General features: G+C 54.7%; 5 protein-coding genes across 10 annotated transcripts; 4 read left to right on the top strand and 1 right to left on the bottom strand.

Moving 5' to 3' along the window:
* Window positions 1–63: 63 nt before the first annotated feature.
* Window positions 64–5034, top strand: LOC117640809 (mitochondrial coenzyme A transporter SLC25A42). Of its 4 annotated transcripts, XM_034377702.1 has the most exons (9): window positions 121–156; window positions 242–353; window positions 989–1208; window positions 1290–1397; window positions 1476–1672; window positions 1763–1901; window positions 1978–2110; window positions 2238–2415; window positions 2513–5034. In XM_034377702.1, the coding sequence occupies exons 3-9, from the start codon at window positions 1011–1013 to the stop codon at window positions 2637–2639; spliced, it is 1080 nt and encodes a 359-aa protein (XP_034233593.1). In that variant the 5' UTR covers window positions 121–156; window positions 242–353; window positions 989–1010; the 3' UTR covers window positions 2640–5034. The 4 variants fall into 4 exon arrangements, with proteins under 4 accessions (XP_034233594.1, XP_034233592.1, XP_034233593.1 ...); XM_034377703.1 differs by lacking the exon at window positions 242–353 and having other exon boundaries at window positions 64–156; XM_034377701.1 differs by having other exon boundaries at window positions 96–353.
* Window positions 5035–5477: 443 nt separating this feature from the next.
* Window positions 5478–7413, top strand: LOC117641331 (venom serine carboxypeptidase). Its single transcript, XM_034378556.1, has 4 exons — window positions 5478–5789; window positions 5873–6145; window positions 6225–6401; window positions 6512–7413. The coding sequence occupies exons 1-4, from the start codon at window positions 5526–5528 to the stop codon at window positions 7217–7219; spliced, it is 1422 nt and encodes a 473-aa protein (XP_034234447.1). The 5' UTR covers window positions 5478–5525; the 3' UTR covers window positions 7220–7413.
* A 152-nt stretch (window positions 7414–7565) lies between these two features.
* On the top strand, window positions 7566–8407 carry LOC117641334 (ubiquitin-fold modifier 1). The gene has a single exon (XM_034378562.1). It carries the CDS (start codon window positions 7874–7876, stop codon window positions 8141–8143), a length of 270 nt encoding a protein of 89 aa, XP_034234453.1. The 5' UTR covers window positions 7566–7873; the 3' UTR covers window positions 8144–8407.
* LOC117641333 lies at window positions 8397–9579 on the bottom strand. The gene is made up of 4 exons (XM_034378561.1): window positions 9379–9579; window positions 8997–9206; window positions 8743–8916; window positions 8397–8650 (listed from the first exon to the last, which is right to left on the bottom strand). Exons 1-4 carry the CDS (start codon window positions 9440–9442, stop codon window positions 8568–8570), a joined length of 531 nt encoding a protein of 176 aa, XP_034234452.1. The 5' UTR covers window positions 9443–9579; the 3' UTR covers window positions 8397–8567.
* LOC117641332 (dynein regulatory complex subunit 4) lies at window positions 9130–19575 on the top strand. 3 transcript variants are annotated; one of them, XM_034378558.1, is made up of 8 exons: window positions 9130–9227; window positions 9964–10178; window positions 10260–10521; window positions 10636–10896; window positions 10959–11126; window positions 11211–11297; window positions 11386–11511; window positions 19138–19575. In XM_034378558.1, exons 1-8 carry the CDS (start codon window positions 9216–9218, stop codon window positions 19339–19341), a joined length of 1335 nt encoding a protein of 444 aa, XP_034234449.1. In that variant the 5' UTR covers window positions 9130–9215; the 3' UTR covers window positions 19342–19575. The 3 variants fall into 3 exon arrangements, with proteins under 3 accessions (XP_034234449.1, XP_034234450.1, XP_034234451.1); XM_034378559.1 differs by lacking the exon at window positions 9130–9227 and adding an exon at window positions 9526–9658; XM_034378560.1 differs by lacking the exon at window positions 9130–9227 and adding an exon at window positions 9668–9800.
* Window positions 19576–19886: the final 311 nt, after the last annotated feature.

Here is a 19886-nt window from a genome sequence, read left to right as displayed (position 1 = left end):
GCTTGCGTGTGCTAGAGGTACATTTTATGCGGAAAACAACATCAATCATAGGTTGCAATCCTGGAAACATTTGTGTCTGTGTGTGAGTGTGTAGGTGTGTGATGTTGTTTTCGGTCGAGTCGAGTCCTTGGATCGGGATCGGATGTCTCCGTGCGTGTGCGTATTTGCGATTTAATTTAGCTGCGCGTGATTGAATTTCGTCGAAAATTCGGTAGAATGCACAGGGGTAGTTTGTCCGCAGCTTTTTAAACGCGCGAGAGTGAGGGAGTGAGTGCTTTGGGTTTCTCACCCCTCGGAACTGCACTCGCAGCGTGCGCAGTGCAAGACCAGTGCCGTAGTGCGGAGTGCGGAAGGTAAATGGTGTTTGGGTTCTGGCCTGGCCCCGTCCCGGCCTCGTCCCCGGGCTTGCTTTATCTGTGCACTTGAGGTGCTTCCAGGCTAATGGCATTCCTCTGGCGGCATGGTAAACGGCGCACTGCCACGGCCGGCCGAAGGGCCGAAGGCTCGAGTTGCACTCCGGACGCGCCTCCTGCCTCCTGCGTAGGAGAGCCAAGTGCCCTTTAAACTTTGTGGTGTTGTAACTGTGTGAGCTGCCAGTTATCACTGACACTTGATCTCTTCTCAGTGTTGATTCAAATAACGAGGTGAAATATTGGAACAGAGCTCTAAACTGCTTGAATCGTGGCTAGAATCAGTGGTCATCAGTGGTTTGTCTTGGAGTTGTGAAATGTCTGAAAGTCATTGTGCCTGGATGTTGTTTACGCAGCTAGTTGAGCGACCACGATTGTTTTACTGCTTCCCTTTCATGGAATCTTATAGGATATTGCTCTCCTTGAACTATGGAAGAGAAGTTTAAAAATACTACTATTCTAGACCCTTTTTATTTCCTCTCAGATACATAAACACTTTCCAATATTGATGAAATGTGTCATTACTGTGTATTGCAACTACCATCTGGACTTATCCAGCTGCCTCTTTTCCTTTCCAGGATACACACTTAATCTGCAGCGATGGTAGATTTATCTTATTCTTCGTCACCTGCCCACTCTGTCTCTGCCACCGTAACATCGATTACCACATCTATTGCACGGAAACCTCCGCCTGCCTCTACTTTAACTGCAATTACATCTCATGGCTCATCCAGCATGAACGACAAACCTGTTGACAACCCAGCTGGTGTCCAAGAGGACAAGCATAAGCAGAAAAAGGTAACTTTGTCTTCCTCTCAAACTCTCACACCTTACCATGCCTTATCATATCTTAGTTGTCGTGTATTTGATGTGTTATAGCTTTCATGGTCCAGACAAGTATGCTCTGGCTTAATAGCAGGTGGTGCTGCCGGGGCAGTAGCGAAGACCACAATTGCTCCATTAGACAGAGCAAAGATCTATTTCCAGGTAAATACTGCACCATTTAATAAATTTGTGTTTTGCTTTGAAAACTTTTAGCTAAGAGTTTGCCCTTTGTTTCTGCAGATTCAAAAGACGCCGTACTCCTTGAGTGGAGTAATGAAGTTTCTGAAGGGAACTTATTATAATGAAGGAGTTTTGGGTTTGTGGAGAGGAAATAGCGCCACCATGGCCCGAATCATTCCTCATGGTGCCATTCAATTCACAGCTCATGAACAATGGGTGGAAATTCTAGGCTTGAATGTTTCTTCACCTGATGATAAGTGAGTACCACATTTTTCATTGCCAAGAATAATATCAAGTTTGGAGTTGTTGCCAATTATTTATTCCCTCTTTTTTTCTCACTCTTTCAGCCCAGCAGAAATTAATTTTAAGAGATTTTTAGCAGGGGCCCTGGCAGGTACCACATCCCAAACTCTGACATACCCCTTGGATTTAGCTCGAGCCAGAATGGCAGTAACCAACAAACAAAATTACGATTCACTTAGAGCTGTATGTGGATCTATAATTTTTGCAATAGTGTTCATTTTAAAGGTTCTGTTTACTATGTCTGTTTCAATGCTTGTAGGTTTTTCGAGTTATGTGGCAAAATGAAAGTGCTTTGGCATTTTATCGTGGATATCTACCTACATTGCTTGGAGTCATACCCTATGCTGGGTTGAGTTTCTACACTTACCAAACGTTAAAAAAGAACTATGGAGGTAAGCAAACTTTTCCATGTTTCGCATTTTATTTCCAGAAGGAAGTGGAAGTCAGTGTTGCATGTTCTGGCACATGATATGTTTAAGGCCTTTGTAATTTGAGTTTTTTTTTTTTTTTTTTTTTTAGATTGGTTGCAAGATAAGATGCCAACCCTCTTTGCTAACTGGACCTGTGGTGCTATTGCTGGAGCTGTTTCTCAGACTGGTTCATACCCATTTGATATAGTGCGAAGAAGAATGCAAACAGCTGCAGTTACTGGGGAACAGTACGATTCCTTTATAGGGTCTATGAGAAAAATATATCGGTGAGTTTTTGGCAGTAAACTACGCCCAAGAGGCTATTCTTTAGTTTTTCATCTAATAAGCATAACATTACAATAATGCACATTTTTATTTTTGCAGGGAAGAAGGTATTAGGCGAGGATTTTATAAGGGCCTAAGTATGAACTGGATAAAAGGGCCTTTAGCAGTTGGCATTAGTTTCGCTTGCAATGAGTTTGTGCGAGACAATTTGAGAAAAGTTCTCTAATATTTCTAATCTTCTCCCTTACTGTCTCAGTTTTCTTTCAGTATGTTAAACAGTACTGAACACTCCCAATTATGAGCTTGTTACAAATATTTTTGACCATCTAATCTGATGGAGGCAGTTATGAATTTGAATCTTATGTTTTAAAAACTGCTCCTGTTAAAAGATGTTTCTTTTTGCCACATTCCTTTCATCAGATTATAAGTGTTGGCCACTGAAGCTCATTTCTTCCAGTCTATTGCCCTCAGTTTTGTTGTGCAGTATGGTATTTATCTCCTTAGTTCCTGTGATATGCTGTTGTATTATGATTTCTTCTTACGAGGAGACCAACAAGATGCATATATATTGTGTTGTTATTTTATTCTACTTGTTCAATTACAATGTTTTGCCTTTTTTGAAGCAATGCCAATTTTTATTTTTTTAGAACTGGTTTTGATGTTGATTTATTTTTAATTGTGACCGATTGTTAAGCTCATACTGTTAATTGATTGTATGGAAAAAATCATATTGAACTCGCTGTGCACAATGGTGCATATTGTGCCTATTTGTGAATTTTCACATGTTTTACTGTGCTAGCATAATGCTTTTGCAATGTTCCAATTTGTTTCCAGTTTTATTGTGGTCATCTACTACCAGTGTTAATTGGTTCTGCACAAATTTTGGTTCACATCTACATCAATTTACATGTCGTTATGAATTTGAAATCATTTTCTTTTTGTGCGTTCCTCTACAATGTAGTCTATGTCTATTTATTTTGTAAACTATGAATGGGAAAGACCCATTGCTCAATTCGTCCAGGCAGTGGTTGCTGTGCTAGTTATAAGATTGTTACTTCATTTGTTATGGCTGTTTAATTATAGAGCTTGTCAAAGCATCATTTTGTGTTAGACTATCTTTTGGGCTCTGAGGTAACTTTTGTGTGTGTGGCCTGTTTATGGTTTTCAAATTGTGATAGCCTTCTTAGACATAGGCAAGCCACATTGAGAAATCCCTATTTAAGTATACAATCAGGTTTTGGTGCTGCTTGCACTTTTGCTTGCTCCAAATAGAGGAAAAATAAATAAAAAGTAGTTTGTGTGGTTGATTGCACATTACCTTTAAGAATGTCATTGATTTGTCAGGTGTGAAAAGAACTTTCTATGTTATAAGATACTATATTCTCAGTAATTACAAGTGTTCAAGCTTAGTAGACTGAAGATTCGGGGCCATAAAATAGAGTTTTAGAGCAATTCACTTGAAGTGTGTTTGTGATGTTATTTGCTTCATCTAAATCTGCAATCTCATTTCCTGGGTTATGGTGTGATTTCTTAGAAGAGTTGTTAATTCTGTTTTTTGTTGTTTTGTTTTTCTTCTGAAAGAAAGAATTGTGATGTGCCATATAATACTTTTAACATTTTACAATGTTGCTTTAAAAACAAAAACATTTATTAAATTTATTTGTAGGTTTGTGTCTACATCGACTTGAAAGCTGCTTGCACAAAGAGCAGTCTTCAGAACTGTTCTGTTCTTTGTCAGCAGTTTTCACTATTTAATGTAATCTTAAACTTCCAATAAGCCCCTTTAATCAACTTAATGTGTATTTTAGCTTTTGGAGAAGTTCATATCCTTCAGTAGTGTCATTTTGGTTTAGATAAAACATTAAATTTTTGGAGGTTTTATTCTTTACTTGAAACTTACTAGTTTTGAATCAAATAAATGAGAGGAAAAGCATATCCAGCATTCAAACAAGCTAGGATGCATAAGACTTATGCAAATTTATTTTATCGGTGTGTATAATCAAGTCAATTACAATTATTACGCTATAACTGGCTACATAAAATAACTGCAAAACTCATGTTCTGAAGACTTATGCAGGTATTTGAATACAGGAGACTTCTGTAAGGCAATAATATTATTTGAAGACTTTGAAGTCTTAAGCAGCTTCCTAGAGCTGTGTAAGATTGTTTGTTTTATGGTGGTGATTCCATGGACTTATTGTAAATGTAATCTACATTAGATTTACATTTTTCAAAGTCACATGTATGTTTTGTTTTAAATCTGAAGTTCTGTTCTTAGCCATCACTTGTTTCTTAATGCATGGTGACATGTGAACTTGATTCATCTTTCGATTGAAACTGACATGTTAAAATTATATGACTATTTCATATCTTGTTCTAAATGTTACTCTTACAATGGTCTTAAATTTGACATCTCTCATAGTTCTGTATTTATTGCTGATTTTTTTTAAATCTTATCCGAAGAGTCAGGACAAAACTACATTTTTTAGTATTTTAGTCAGTCTTTTAAACCTAGCACAAATTTAAAACTTGTCAGGTTTGTTTCATGGTGGTAAACTGCTGTGTATGTGCAATGCTGTGATGACTTGGACAATAACAATAAAAGTATTCATATGTGCAAAGTAACTGTTTTTACTCTCCATGTGGGCACTATTTAATCCCAATCCTCATCTATGATAAACAATCATCTCAGTCCACTTCATGGATAATGAGTAGGCTTGAAAGGGATTGGTTGGAAGTAAAAGATGAAGGCTGACAAGCAACCGGAGCAACGCCTGCCATTTGCCCCGCGCCGTGGCTGCCGTGGCTGCCTTGGCGGCCTTTCCTCTCCTCTCGGTGCTGCGGCGGTGGCGGAGGTCAGAGTCGCAGCGTCGGGCTGGCGTCGGGGTCGCTGGGGTCGGTCTTTATCAGGGTGTCCGAAGTGACCCGCGCCACACCGTATCAAGCCCAGTCAAGCGGCCGCCGCGTCAGCCGCCGGCCGGGCGGCGGGCGCGGGTAGGGGCGGGGCAGGGAAGAGACGGGCAGAATTGGGGGAATCGCAAAGTGCCGGTGACGGGGGACTGCCTGAGGCAGAGCCCCAAAGCCAAGTGGCGCGGAGACCGGCACGGACACCATGTCCCCCCTGCTGCTCATCCTGGTCGCGCTGGCCGGGCGCTGCCATGGGTCCTGGTACACGCGCGCCACCGCGGCGCCGCCCAGCCTCGTCCAGGAGGTCCCGGACACCCTCAACGCGGACGGCGACATCGACCCCGGCGCACCGCTGTTCCTCACGCCCCTCATCGAGAGCGGCAACGTGACGGGGGCCCAGCGCGCCGCCCAGGTCAAGCCATTCGCCGGCAACGTCCAGAGCTATGCCGGCTTCCTTACCGTCAACAAGGTGAGTTTGTCCGTACTCGATCTGCGGCGTGGTTTCAAGTTTCAGCGCTCGCGCCCCGCTCACCCCCATACCTTGACTTCTAGGCCCTGGACTCGAACATGTTCTTCTGGTACTTCCCCGCCGAGAACCAAGCCCCGGACGCCCCCGTGGTGCTGTGGCTGCAGGGCGGACCAGGCGCCAGCTCGCTGTACGGCCTCTTCTCCGAGAACGGGCCCTACGAGAGCCAGAACGGCAAGGTGACGCTGCGGAAGTACTCGTGGAGCAAGCAGTACAACCTGCTGTACATCGACAACCCCGTCGGCTCGGGATACAGCTTCACCGGTAGCGACGAAGGGTACACCCGCAACCAGACCCAGGTAGTACAGTACACCACCGCCCTCGAGGGGCCCCACCCCCGATTGGTGGAAACTAATGGAATGTGCTTACATGGCGCAGGTGGGCCGCGACCTGTACTCCGCGGTGGTCCAGTTCTACCGGATGTTCCCCAAGCTGCAAGGCAGGGCCTTCTTCATCACGGGGGAGTCGTACGCCGGCAAGTACGTGCCCGCCCTGGGCTACGCCATCCACACCAACAACCCCAAGGCCGCGGCGTCGGACCGCATCAACCTGCAGGTGAGCGTGGAGTGAGACGCCGAGGTAGGCCACCATCCGCGCACCGGTGTGTGGCGGGGCGCGTTGGCGACCTACCTGGCAGGGGTTCTGAACGACCACGTGTTTTCCAGGGCCTGTTCATTGGCAACGGCTTCACCGACCCCGAGAACATGATGAAGTACAGCGACCTGACGTTCCAACTCGGCCTGGTGGACGCCGCCGGCAGCGCGGCGCTCAAGGCCAGCGAGGACCGCATCGTGGCGCTAATCCAGCAGCGCCGCTGGCTCGACGCCTTCATGGAGAATGACCGCATGATGGGCGGCGACCTCATCTCCTACCCGACGCTGTTCAAGAACCTGACGGGCTTCGACTTCTACTTCAACTTCCTGTACACCAAGGACCCCGACCGCAGCGACGGCACGCAGCTGGTGCAGTCGGCCTGGGCGCGGCGCGCGCTGCACGTGGGCAACTCGACGTGGGACCACAGCGAGGTCGTGGAGGGCCACCTGCGCGAGGACATGCTGCAGTCCGTGGCGCCCTGGCTGGCCGAGCTGCTGGAGCACTATCGCGTCATGGTGTACAACGGGCAGCTGGACATCATCGTGGCCTACGCCCTCACCGACAACTACCTCTCCAAGCTCAAGTGGTCCGGGGCGGAGGAGTTCCGGCGCGCCCCCAGGAAGAAGTGGGTGTCCAAGGGGGAGCTCGCGGGCTACGTCAAGCAGGCCGGCAAGCTGAGCCAGGTGCTGGTGCGTGACGCGGGGCACATGGTGCCCGCCGACCAGCCGCGATGGGCCATGGACCTGCTCAACAGGTTCATCGCCAACAAACCCTTCTAGACCTGGGAATTCCCTCGCTATCCCCGCTGGCCTCGGGCTGGCCAGCCTCTGGCTTGTCCACGCAAACTTGAAAATATACATGCCTCAGGAACATCAGTTGCATCAGCCGATTAAAAATGTTCCCCACGATAATGTTCTAGTACTACTCGCTTTCCCGCTAATAAAATAATATCAGTAACTATTTTAACATTCAACTTAATCTCTTTTCATTCTTTCTCCTACAAAAAGACCGAAAGCGCCGTCTGGCCCAACAGTTGGTTGTCAACAATGAACCATTTGAATGAGAATCACAACTGTACCACTGTACTTTTCCGTTCAAGCTGTCGTCTGCTGAGTTACGTCACAGCGGCTTGCAGACGACAGCCGACCCGCGGATCCTTATTGGCAGGACGCTGACGCTATTCGCAGCGCTGCAGACGACGGTGGTGTGTTGTGACGTGTGCGGCTGCGGAGTGTGTGACAAACGTCTGGTGTTTGTGCTGAGAACGGACAAATCGTCGAGTGAAAGCGCTGCGTAGCGTGTCGCGTGCAACGCACCGCATGTCCACCTAGCGGAGAGCCAGTCGATCACTGCGGTGCTAAGCTGTCTGCGGACTCCCCGACTACCAACTAGACGAACCCAGCTGCCGCACACAGGGTGCCTCTAACCTAGCAATGGCAGCCTCCAAAGTAACCTTCAAGATCACTTTAACTTCCGACCCGAAGTTACCTTTCAAAGTGCTCAGTGTTCCAGAGGGAACACCCTTCACTGCCGTTCTCAAGTTTGCGGCTGAGGAGTTCAAGGTGCCTCCAGCAACCTCCGCCATCATCACCGATGATGGTATTGGAATCAACCCTCAACAAACAGCTGGCAATGTTTTCCTCAAGCACGGCTCAGAATTGAGGCTTATTCCAAGAGATCGTGTTGGTTGCCAAGTTCGATGAAAGTGCTGCAGTGCCTCAAGAATTTAATCAAGCGAGATGCATTCCAGACAAGACTGGTTGGGCTGTCCAGCTGTGATGTGTCATCTCCAAAACTTTATGAACACTTTGTTGATATGGTACTATTTGCAAACCATATTTGAATTTTCATAATTCTAATTACAACTTTATTTTATATAGCCAGTTGTTTCATTGAAGCAGGGGCTGAGCCACATTTCAAAATCAAAATGACTTAACAGGAAATAAAGGCGACTTGTTTATAAGAAATGATTGTATTATTCATCCTATTCCATTCAATAAAAGCTAAGTCAATGAGATCATAATTCACAAATTCAGTAATACATTTGGACCATTGATTAGACAAGCGATATACAGGTTATAAAAGTTCAACAGACATAATAAAATTTAAGAACTGACCATTTACTCCTCATTCATCTTCAACGTCAATGAGTGTGGGTGGATCCAAATAAATGGGGAGAAGGTTCAATTCAGTTGGTATAGGACTGGTATCTGCAAGAGAATGTCCAGATCAAACATTTACAATAAGTCTTAGAAAAATTCTTTTGAATGTCCAACTAAATGATATCTAACAATCAACGTACCCAAAAAATCAAGTGAGTTTTCAATGAAGGGTTCATCCAAATAGCTGTATTCTACATCGCTGCAGTCAGAATCATAGCCATGGCCACTTGGAATCCCTACAAGTCCTCTCATAATATAAGCAAAATCGGTGTTGTTCAGATATTCACAGGGCAACCGGGAAGACAGAAGTTCGTCTGAAAGACAGGCAGTAAAGAGTAAAGCAGATTCTGTTGACCTAAAGGAGAGGAACATTAGTTTCATTAAAAGGCCTCACCAGCAGTTTTGGAGCAATCACAAGGGTCCCAAAACTGATCGTCCTGACCACAATAAATTACAGGCCTGGGCCCGAGGTCTTGGTTGACTACGACTGGGTTGACATTATCCAAAACTGGCTTTGAAGCTGGTTTACAGCAATTACTGTGTGACTGAAGAGTGTTTTTGACGTCACGGAGAACTTTCTTCTGAGAGGAGAGCAGTCCATCATCTGCAACCCATGAATGAAAAGGTATAGTGCACGAAACATAACCCTCGCGGCCGTGTTGACGGACCCTGGTGCAACACGGAGCCACGTGTAGCATGAACACGAGCGATTGGATATCGGCAGGAAACCCAAGTATACGGTTACAGAAACAATTTTAAAATTTAAAAACAATTACCTGTGGCTGCACAACCGACCACCCGGCGGGAGCCGGGGACCATTGACAACATTCCTTCTGACATGAGAAAGCACGAAGAGTGGGCAGTGCACAGTAAGCAACACGCAACGAGGTTCTTGATCCCACTTAGCGACGCGACACGACTTACTGAAGCAGAACTGAGATCACCGATAAAAGTCAACCTTCTCAACCGACTGTCAAAGTTTCAAATTTCGGCCTTCGCCTTCATCAACAAATGAACAGCCGTTTGTGACTATTCACAGTCACGTTTATGCGCAGGGTAGGATGCGTTGCCATGGCAACGAGTGTGTTTGTAAACAAAAACAAACCAACCTCTTGATGTCACACAGGGATCTTGTTCCCGTTTAATTTTATTACTTAATTGGAATTTCCAGTTGCATTTTACAGATATCTCCAAAATGGTAGGAGTTTTGCATCCCAATACAGAAGCTTCCAAATTAATGTTTAATGAATAGCCCTACCAGCTCTAACTACCACCTTGTCCACCCACAATACATTAACAGTGTCGCATCAACTTAATATCCACGTTTTTCAAATTTACTTACCTTTTCTGTTCTAATGAAGGGTCCAAAGAAAGGAAAAGGGAAAGGAGGTCCTGTCGATGGGGTTGACACCACGAGCATGTCTAGAGAACAACTGGAAGCATTTTCCCTGAGACTGAGAGAGGAGTTGGACAGAGAAAGAGAAGAGCGAAATTTCTTCCAACTAGAGCGGGACAAGCTTCGAACATTTTGGGAAATAACAAGGCAACAGCTTGAAGAAAATAGGGCTCAGCTAAGGTAAAATAATCAATTTAAAGAAGTTGGTTGTGTCAGAAAGGCTCTAAATTTAACATATTGCATTCTTATTTGTGAGTTTAGAAACCAGGATCGTGCACAAGATGAAAATGAAGAAAAACACCAATCAGAGATTAAGACATACAAGCAAAAAGTCAAGCATCTTCTCTATGAGCACCAGTGCAACTTATCAAATGTCAAGGTTGAAAGAATGGTTGCTCTTAAGATGGCTCAGGATGAGTACACAGCTATGGAAAATGAATTACTTAAGGACAAAAATGACCTGAAGACAAAACTAAGAGAGCAAGAGCTAGCCCACCAGGAGGTGGTGCGTCAGTTAAAAATGGTAAAATTATATTGAGTGTAGGAATCCGGTGCAATAACTGTTTTGCTTTCAACCTCCCTATCCTTGACTTATTTAAATAAAGTCACAACAATTAAAAAATTCCTTGTCATTTAGGAACAAAGTGCCGAGATCAGCAAGATGCGTGAGCAGTTCTCTCAAGATTCTGTAGAATTGGAACGTAAATACGAGGCTCGTCTCACAACTCAGTCTGAGGATATGGGTCTGCAGCAGTCAATGGAATTGGCTGAGGTGGAACAACGTAAAAATCGTCAAGTGGTTGAGCTAACTAAAAGCCATGAAAAAGCGTTCAATGACATGAAGAATTACTACAATGAGATCACTTTAAACAATTTGGCACTCATCAGTAGTCTCAAGGTATGGTATGTAAATCATTTTAATCTACAGTATTTTAAAAGGCTAACTAATCATCGCCTCAGGAACAAATGGAAGAGTTAAAGAGTGGGCATGAACGAATGGAGAAGCAGCTACGTGAAGTTCAGGGAGAAAACAAACGACTCACTGAACCTTTGAAGCAAGCTCAATCTGAACTGACAAACTTGCAGCGTCAGTTAGCAAGTTACGAGCATGACAAGATAACACTTGCTGTATGTACTTAAAAGTCGTGTCGCTGCTATTCGTGGCTGGAAGCTTCTTTAATTTCATGGTTGTTGCATTGGATTCCTTTGCAGAATACTAAACAACGTCTGGGTCTGGTAACAAAAGAACTGGAAGAGTTGCGATGGGAGAATGAGGTCCTTGAACTTCGTTTTGAAAAGGTCTTTATAAGCAGCTTTCTTTTTATTGTGTTTTTCGGATAGTCGAGGATAATTCTGTTTCCTTTTGTAAATTGGATGTAAATTGTAGGTTGAGAAGGAACGTAACCGCCTGCACGCCGAGTTCGTGGGGGCGGTTCTCGATGTGCAGCAGAAGTCGGGGCTGAAGAGTGCCATGCTGGGCAAGAAGATGGCAGACCTCCGCGGCGGCGGCGCGGTGAGTGACGACGGCGTGCCTCCCCGCCCTCCGGCCCGTCCTCCGACCCGCCCATCCCGGAGGACCTACCCCCCGTTCCGCCCCCGGTCCCGGCACTCCCGGCGCGGCAGCGTCCCCGTGGCCGACGTCATGGAGCTGTGGTCGTCGCCGAGGTCGACGCGCCGGCACCGCCAGCCCGGCCGCCAGCATCCCCCGCAGCCCCACACCCTCCGCCCACACACCGGCAGCGGCCTGGGCCTGGCCCTGGGGGTCGACGCGCGCGCAGGGGGCAAAGTGGAGAGCGGCAGCGACGTGAGCTCCTGCTCGTGCAACGCGGCCGCCGAGCCCCGCGCGCGCTCCTGCACCGTCCTGGAGGCCAAGGGCGAGGACCACCGCTGCAGCAAGTGCCTGCTGGCGGGGGCGTCGCGGTGCCACTGTCCTCCAAAACTCGTGCTGCACCGCTCCCTGCGCTCCCTGCAGCGCTCCCTCAGCAGCCGCTCCCCCAGGGCCCGCTCCCACGACGACAAGCCCCCGCCCTGCCCCCCGCACCGGCCCTGCACGCGGCGCTGCAAGAAGTGCCGGCGGACGGCGGGCCAAGGCCGAGGCCGCGACCACGGCTGGGTGCGCACGCCGTCCTCGCAGGGCTCCCCGAACGGCTCCCAGAAAGGCACCCCGCACACGTCCCCGAGGGGTTCCCCCACAGGCTCTGCTGCGTCTCCGTCCACACTTGTCGCGGGTCCTGCTGCAGCGGGTGTAGGCGCGGTGGTGGTCGGCACGGCCATGCTGGGCGCTGCGGTAGCAGTGGGCATTTCGGTGGGAGTTCGCCGCAAGCGCGCGACTGCCTCGTCTACGTCCACAGCCACCATGACGGACGCCAAGACCAGCCCCTGCCCCGCCAAGCGGCCCCGTCGCTTGTCTCCCGTATCGTCGCCGGCGTCGCCTCCGCCCTGTGCCGAGGACTCGACGGCCTACTTGACCCCCATCCCCCACCGCAAGCAGCGGACTCTAGTGCATGCTAGCGTGACCACGCGCTCCACCCCCGGCAAGCTGCACACCTCCACGGCCCCAGCCTCCAAGGCAGTGCCCAGGCCCGCCAAGACCCCCACCAAGCTCCACCCCGCTAGAACACCCACCCCCACTAGACCGTCCGCGACAGCCTCCGCGCCCCCCAAGCCCAAGGCTCCCCACGGCGTGGCCAAACCGGTGCCGGCCTCGACGCCCTCCGCGCAGGCCAAGCAGGTCACGGTGCGTCAGCCCGAGCTTCTAGCGCCCCCCACCGGCGGCATGCTGGCCGTCAAGCTGTCCGCGGCGCAGATGAGCCTGCCCAAGGTGAGCGGCGCCACGCTGACGAGCACGGCGGCGCCCAGCGTGCGCCAGTATCGGCAGCCGCTCGAGGACGACACCATCGCCGAGACGGACGAGGATGGCGACGGTGAGGGTGACGATGACGCCGAAAGAGACGCCGACATCTACATGGCTTCCTCACCGTCGCTGCAGTCGTGCAGCTCGCTTTTGGGGCAAACCGACACCCTCGCGCCGCACGAGAAGGCGCTGCCGGAAGTCATCGTGACGTCGTCAACCATCCGCACCAACTCCACCAGGTCGCAGAGAGGCTCCGCTTCGTCCCGAGTCCCAGCCACCCCGCCCACCCCGCCACAACGCGGCACGTCCGCCGCGACGCCACCGCCGCCCACGCCCACGCCGCGACGCCCGTCCGCGCTCGTCGGCCCGGTGTCGTCAGGTCGCCGGCCGTCCGCTTTGGTCTCGGGCAGGCTGTCCACCAGCACGGCGGGGTCGGGGTCGACGCGCAGCAAGTCGTGGGACCGCCACGCCGACTGCCGGCGGCCCTCGGCCGTCCCCACGCCCAGCGCGGCCAGCTCGGCGCGGCGTTCGCGCGTGCTCTCTCCGGCGCGGCCCGTGGACGACAGCCCCGCGGACGCGCGCGTGGACGCCGCCCCGCCGGGCGGCATGTCCATAGCGGCCACGGCCAGCATCGAGACGGTGTACCTCGGCGGGCCGCCCGGCGCCTCCACCGTGGCCGTGGACGTGCAATGGAGCACCACGTCCCTGGACGACGACGCGCTGCTCAGGCCCTCTCGCTGCACCGTGGGCCAGTCGTCGGGGGCCCGCAGCGTGCGGAGAAGCTTCGCGGAGACGTCGCTGCCTCCCGCGGACCCGTCCCTCATCGCCCCCGTGCAGCGCTCCGTCTCGCAGCAGTTCGTCCCGCCGGCCATCGCGCCTCCATCCAGGACCCCGTCCCGGGCCCAGTCCCTCCTCAAGCAGGCGCCCAAGGCGGACGCGGCATCGATGGCGGAGTTTGCTCCGGTGTCCACCACGCTGGGAGGTGAGGCGCGTCAACGGATACTGGCTGAATAAAAATAGGAGCACCGTCGCTACCCCAGCTTCCATCCTCCCCGACCGACTTATTTTCTGAATTCCTTTCATCTGAACGCAGGGATCGTTCTGTTGACCAACAGGTGGCGCTGCAGGTGTGGCCGAGCAGCAACAATGGGAGGGCGACGACGACGACAGCCAGTCCGTGGCTCGTTCTGCGCTTCCACCGGTGCACGAGGAAGCCGCCAGCGAGCGCACCGCGTCCAAGTCGCACAGCGCAACCCGCGCCGCCACCCGCGCCGCCAGTGCGCAGCCGTCGTCGTCCTCGGTGGCCGCGGGCGCCACACCAGCTCCAGGTGTCATCACCGCTCGACATTCGGCATCCTGGGACGCCGCCGAGGCTGCCGACGCCACCCAGGACGCCCCCGCAGGCCCGCGAGCAGCTGAGGCTCCGTCCAGGACCAAGGACACTGGTTGCGACCCCGCCTGTGAGCTACGCGACGTGTCCCTGTGCAGCACTGACTTCGCCTCCGTGGGCACCGACCCTGCTCTCGACGAAGACGCGGTCCGGCACGTCTCCTGCGAGGCCAGCTTCCCGTCGGGCCATCCTGCCGCTGTCTGCGACGCGTCTTGCGAGGCGCGGCTGCCCTCCCTGTTCAGCGAAAGCCTCTCCGAGACACGAGTGCCACAAGTCTGCGACGCGTCGTGCGAGGCGAGGCCCCCGTCGCTCTTCAGTGCCGCCACCAGCACCCCCAGTCTGGCGGGCGTCCTGCCTCCCGCCCCGGCCTGCGACGCGTCCTGCGAAGCGCGCGGGCCTTCCCTGTTCACCGTGGGGACCAGTGCCCTCGAGCTGGCGGGGCTCGCGCAGGGCGCGGGGAGCTCCGGTGGCGACCTCCCGCCCGCCACGAAGGGTGACAAGGACGATCAGCTTCCCGCTGCGGACGGAGGCGACAAGGAACCACCTCCACCCGCCGCCGGAGGTGACGAAGGGCCAGACGACCGACCCCCACCCGCCGACCAAAGTGGCAAAGGGTCTGATGATCAACCTCCACCCGACGAAAGTGGCAAAGGGCCAGGCGACCGACCTCCACCCGACGAAGAAAGTGGCAAAGGGCCTGAAGATCCTCCTCCACCGGCCGCCAGTGGCGACGATGGGCCAGACGACCGACCTCTGCCCGTCGAAGAAAGTGACAAAACCGCCAGTCAGTCCTCTCTACCACCGATGTCCAGTGAGCCCGGGCAGCTCGGGCCGCCGCCTGCCACGGACCGGCCACCCTCCATCAGCAGTGAAGATCTCGCCATCCCGTCCGCGGAGGTGGCCGACGCAGCCGGCACAGCCCCCAAATGCGATCCGGCCTGCGACGTGAAGAGAGTGTCGAGCAGCCTACCCTCCGAGGGGCCGGGCATCCCGGCTGACACGGACCAACAGAGCGAGAGCGGCAAGCCTGTCAGGGTGGAGGCGACGTCGGCGGCTCGGGGCGAGGTGGCCACGACGACGACGCTCTCGCGGACGAGCTCCGCAGCGGCTGTGAGTCGCCCGGTCGTGTCCAGGGCGTCATCGTCCATCTGTCTGGAAGAGGACGACTCCGACTCGGACCCTGCGAACAAGGTGCCACTCGACAAGAGCACCCTGCTGTGCGCGTCCGGGACGCACCGCCCTCCGCCCAGGACGTCGTCGGCCATCTGCGTCGCCTCCAGGGACGAGTCCCAGCTGCAGGCGCTCCGGGCGTCCGTGCCGCCCAGCCAGACGCAGACGCCCAGGATTGTCTCGCCGGCCGTTCCGACCATCGCGGAGGAGACCCTGGCGAACGACAACGTGGCCGCCAGGACCTCGACGGCGTCCGTGAACCCCGCAATCCAAGTCGACTCGTGCTTCAGCAACACGTCCTCCAGCGACTCGGACGAGGATCCCCGCGTCGCCAAGGCGGCGGCACTGGAAGGCAAGCGGTCCGCGGCGTCCGGCACCGACGACCTCGGGGACCCCGCCGTGCACGCCGCGCACCGCACGCACCGCCACCCCCGCGGCCACCGGCGAGGACCGCGCTCCAAGTCCCTGGACGACTTGAAGGCGCCGTGGCGCCGCGGCAAGCCACGCAGCACCAGCCGCAGCCCCGAGCGACGGCCCAGCAGCGACGCGCACACGGCGCACGCCAAGCCCAGGACGCCGCCGTCGCCCAGAAGGCACTCGCCGTCGGCCACCAGCAAGCAGCCCAGCACGGCCAACAAGTGCAGCCGCATCAAGGACTGGCTGCGAGGCCTGACGCACGGCCGCTGGGCCTCCACCACGCGCAGGCTCAGTGTGCAGACCTCCACTGGCGACCTGTCGGTCGATTCCCCCGAAGCAACTCCCCGCCACAGCAGGCCGTCGTCGGGGATGTCCACCCCGCGACGGCCCTCCCGGAAGGACTTGTTCAAGACGGACCGCCACGCAGGGTGCTACCCGGGCCAGGCCAGCCCCGCAGCCAGCAGGGCGTCCAGCAGGACCTCCATCAAGTCCACCAGCAGGACGGGCAGCAGGACGTCGCTTCGGTCCTCCAGCAAGACGGGCAGCAGGACGTCCATGAGGTCCGCCAGCAGGACGAACAGCAGGACCGCGGTGGGCAGGGAACGCAGCAAGGCGCACCGCCACAGCCAGCACTCAGTCCGCTTCGACCTGGAGGCCTCGGAGTCGGACCTCGGCTCCGCCCACTCGGGCCTGTGCCACATGGCGACGAGCACGGCCTCGGACGTGGGCGACGCGAGCGACTCGGTGGGCCGGGCACGCAGCCTGCCGCAGTTGCCTCGGCGCGGGGGCCTGAAGCGCGGCGCCCGGGACGACGCCGTCAAGCGGTCGCGCTCGCGGTCCGAGGCCAGAGTCACCGGGGATGAGGTGAGGCTCACGGCCTCGGCCGTGCCGGACCGCCACCAGCAGTGCTACGAGGAGCGCATCCTGCTGCCGCCGCTGCCCGCCCGGCCCGCCAAGCCGCAGAGGAAGCCGTCAGCCGCGCGCGTGCCGACCCGGTCGCCGGCCAAGCGCCCCAAGGCCCGCAGGACGGTCAAAGTCCCCGCGGACTCGTCCACGAACAGCTCCGACTCCCTGGCCTCGTCGGCCACCTCCAGCGTGGCAGAGAAGGCCGTCATCTGGACCAAGCCCGGCCTAGCCAAATGCACGGCCAGCAGCAGCGGCAGCAACGTCGCCAGGGCCAACACCGCCATGTGGCTCATGTTCCCCTCGCTGGTGGCCAGGCCCGACCGGGCAGCAGCCGCGCCGTCGGCAGACGGGGCCGCAGCTCCAGACACGCGGGAAGGCAGCACGCGTGTGAAAAGTCCGGACACCGCGGGGGCCACCAAGAAACCGGACACGGCGGAGGCCGTCAAGAAGACGGACACGTTGGGGGCTGTCAAGAAAACAGTACCGACGGGGGCCATCAAGAAATCAGAACCAACAGGGGCCGTCAAGAGACCAGATCCGACGGGGGCCATGAAGACTGCCGAAAAGGCTGGTGCCAGCAAGAAGATGGACGCACCTGCGAAAAAAGCAGATACACTGGGCGCCGTCAGGAAAACGGCGGCTGCATCGGCAGGCGCACGAAGTTCGTCAGACTCGTCGTCCACCTCGGGCTCCGGTACGTCGGGCAGCTTGAGTCCCATACCGCAGGTGCTGTCGCCACCCAGCGCGGCGTCGGCCACCTCGGCGGCGGTGTCCAGCTCACGTCTGTTCCGAAGGGCGCTCCGCGAGAGGGTCACGATCCAGGAGATCACCAGCGAGGACGTGGAAGATGTCTCCCCGGGGACGCCCACGGTGGGGGTGACGACGAGTCGGCTGAGTTGCCTCCAGGAAGAGACCGACTCGGACGTGAAGCTGGCCAGCGTGGCGTCCGGTCCCTCGGGGACGTCCGTGGACGGGGCCGCGGACGCGTCCTTCAACGAGGCGGACCCCGTGCTGCTGTCCCGCGCGCAGGCGCAGGCGTGGCGCGTGGTGGAGGACACCATGGCGGAGCAGGGCGGCATGGTGCGGCGCCCTCGCCGAACGCGTCGAGGCCACGACGACTCTCACCCCCGGCGGCGCATGGTGGCGGACCACGTCGGCGACGATGACGACCTCGCGCCGCGGCCGCGCCGTTGCGTCCGCGCCAGATCGCCCAGGTCGGTGCCCAGCTCGCCGATGCGGGCCGAGGTGGACGAGGTGGTGAGCCGCGACGCCGCCACGGAGCCGCTCGGCTGCCGCACGCCCAAGGTGCGCTTCTCCACGGCCAGCTGCAGCCCTCCGGAGACTGCGGGCCCAGACTGCGAGGAGTTCGAGGAGGCGGTGAAGGCCCACCTGCTGAACCCCCAGGACCATCAAGGGCGCAGTCCGCGCTGTCCGCGCAGGCAGTCCCGCTCGCTCACTTCCATGCGGACCTGCCCGGCCGACGACGCGCCGCCGCCACCACTGCCAGTGCCGCCCTCGCCGTCGCGCAACCCCACCAGGATCCTCGTGAGCAGGGCCAAGTCCACGGCCTCGGTGACGGGGCTGCACGACCAGCCCGCCCCCGCGCCGCACCGCACCCCCAGCGAGACGCGCCACCTGGGCAGGCTGCTGCGCTCCAGGGAGGTCATGGTGGTGGAGCTGTTCCGGAAGCCGTCCATGCGAGACCAGCATTCCAGCCACTCGTCGTCCTCGTAGTCTCGGTCCCCTTTGGCTTGTCCAAGTCGCTACTTCACCTCCACGAGGGCCAATTTTTGTTGCAACCTTTTTATTGTACATACAGTACCCTTTCTCTTTTACTTTCCTTTATCCCTTGACTCCCTCGCAATGCGAGTTCGTGTTCTTACCTGTTGACTCTCGCAGCGCGAGATTGCTGCAATATATTGAATGTGTTTGTATTAATAAATGTATTGCTGTACCTTGTGCCCCTCCGACGTGCCCCATTTTAGAGTAGGGAATGTGCCTTTGATTCTAAGTCTGGATGTGAAACATTGAGGGCCCCTCCCGCCCCTCCCCCTTCCCCGAGCCCTCCCCATCAACCTGATTGTAAGTGACGACATTCGAGGCTTTCCCCCGCAGTAAAAGTTGCTGCTTCGTGTAGGTGTAGCACTGAATTTACCGATAGTAGTTACTAGAAATGAAGGGCTCTCCAGTTTTCGCTTAGCAGATACCCTCTATGTTGTCATACCCGCCTGTTTGTAATGTTGGCAGCCTGTAATTTTCGTACTGTACTGCCGTACTGAAGTTGTCTGTAGCTAGGGCTTTCCCTCCAGGAGAGCTTGCCACTGTGGCGTCCTGCATCCCCGCCCTGCCCTGCCCTGCCCCCACGCACCGACCCCCCGGCTGACGCTGTTCTTGTTCCGCAGGTGAGCGGCGCGACGGTGAGCGGGGACCTGCAGGCCGAGCTGGCGCGCGCCGTGCAGGCCCACGACGACCTCCTGGCGGCCTACGAGTCCAAGCTGCGGCACCACGGTATCCCGACGGACGACCTGGGCTTCAAGCCGCTGCGCTCCGCCACCAAGAGCTCCCCGAAGAGCGCCGCTCCTGGACAGCCTCCCGGAAGCCGATGACGAGCATGGTGGCGGCACGCACGGCACCCCTTCAAAATTTTCATTGTCGCACGAATAATGGCACCACGATACATTTCTTTCCGCTACAGTCCCTTCCCGATTCAAGGGCTTTTTTCTACGTGCACGTGCACCTTTATTGATTGAGCCTCCGCGCAAGGCCAAGTTTTTAGACTACTTTTATGCAAAGCCAAACACTGTGATTATTTATTTTAAAACTTTTTTTTAATACATTTTGTGCCGTGATGGTTTCTAGTCAAATAAAGATGAATGATACGTATTCATAAGATTTCGCCGACTCAAAGAAGACAAATATTCCATTGCCCCTCAGAGGTAAACTTAGTAAACTGCAGAAAACTACGAACTTGGGCTGGAAATCTGGAAATGCGAGTGGCAGCCTCGCTGCTATGACAGTGTTATTACCAACAATGCCAATGCCATTCAATCGGGCCGCCTCCCGGGCTGGTGCCCTGCTTTGGGCTCCTCGCTCCTCGTCCTGGGTCAGTATGAACGCGAACGCCCCCAAGGGGCCGCACCGCAGCCGCCAG

The sequence above is a fragment of the Thrips palmi genome, unplaced genomic scaffold, assembly GCF_012932325.1.
Source record: "Thrips palmi isolate BJ-2018 unplaced genomic scaffold, TpBJ-2018v1 HiC_scaffold_15, whole genome shotgun sequence".
Taxonomy (NCBI): domain Eukaryota; kingdom Metazoa; phylum Arthropoda; class Insecta; order Thysanoptera; family Thripidae; genus Thrips; species Thrips palmi.
The sequence above is the reverse complement of the archived record's forward strand: the minus strand, read 5'-3'. Positions and strand labels throughout refer to the sequence as shown.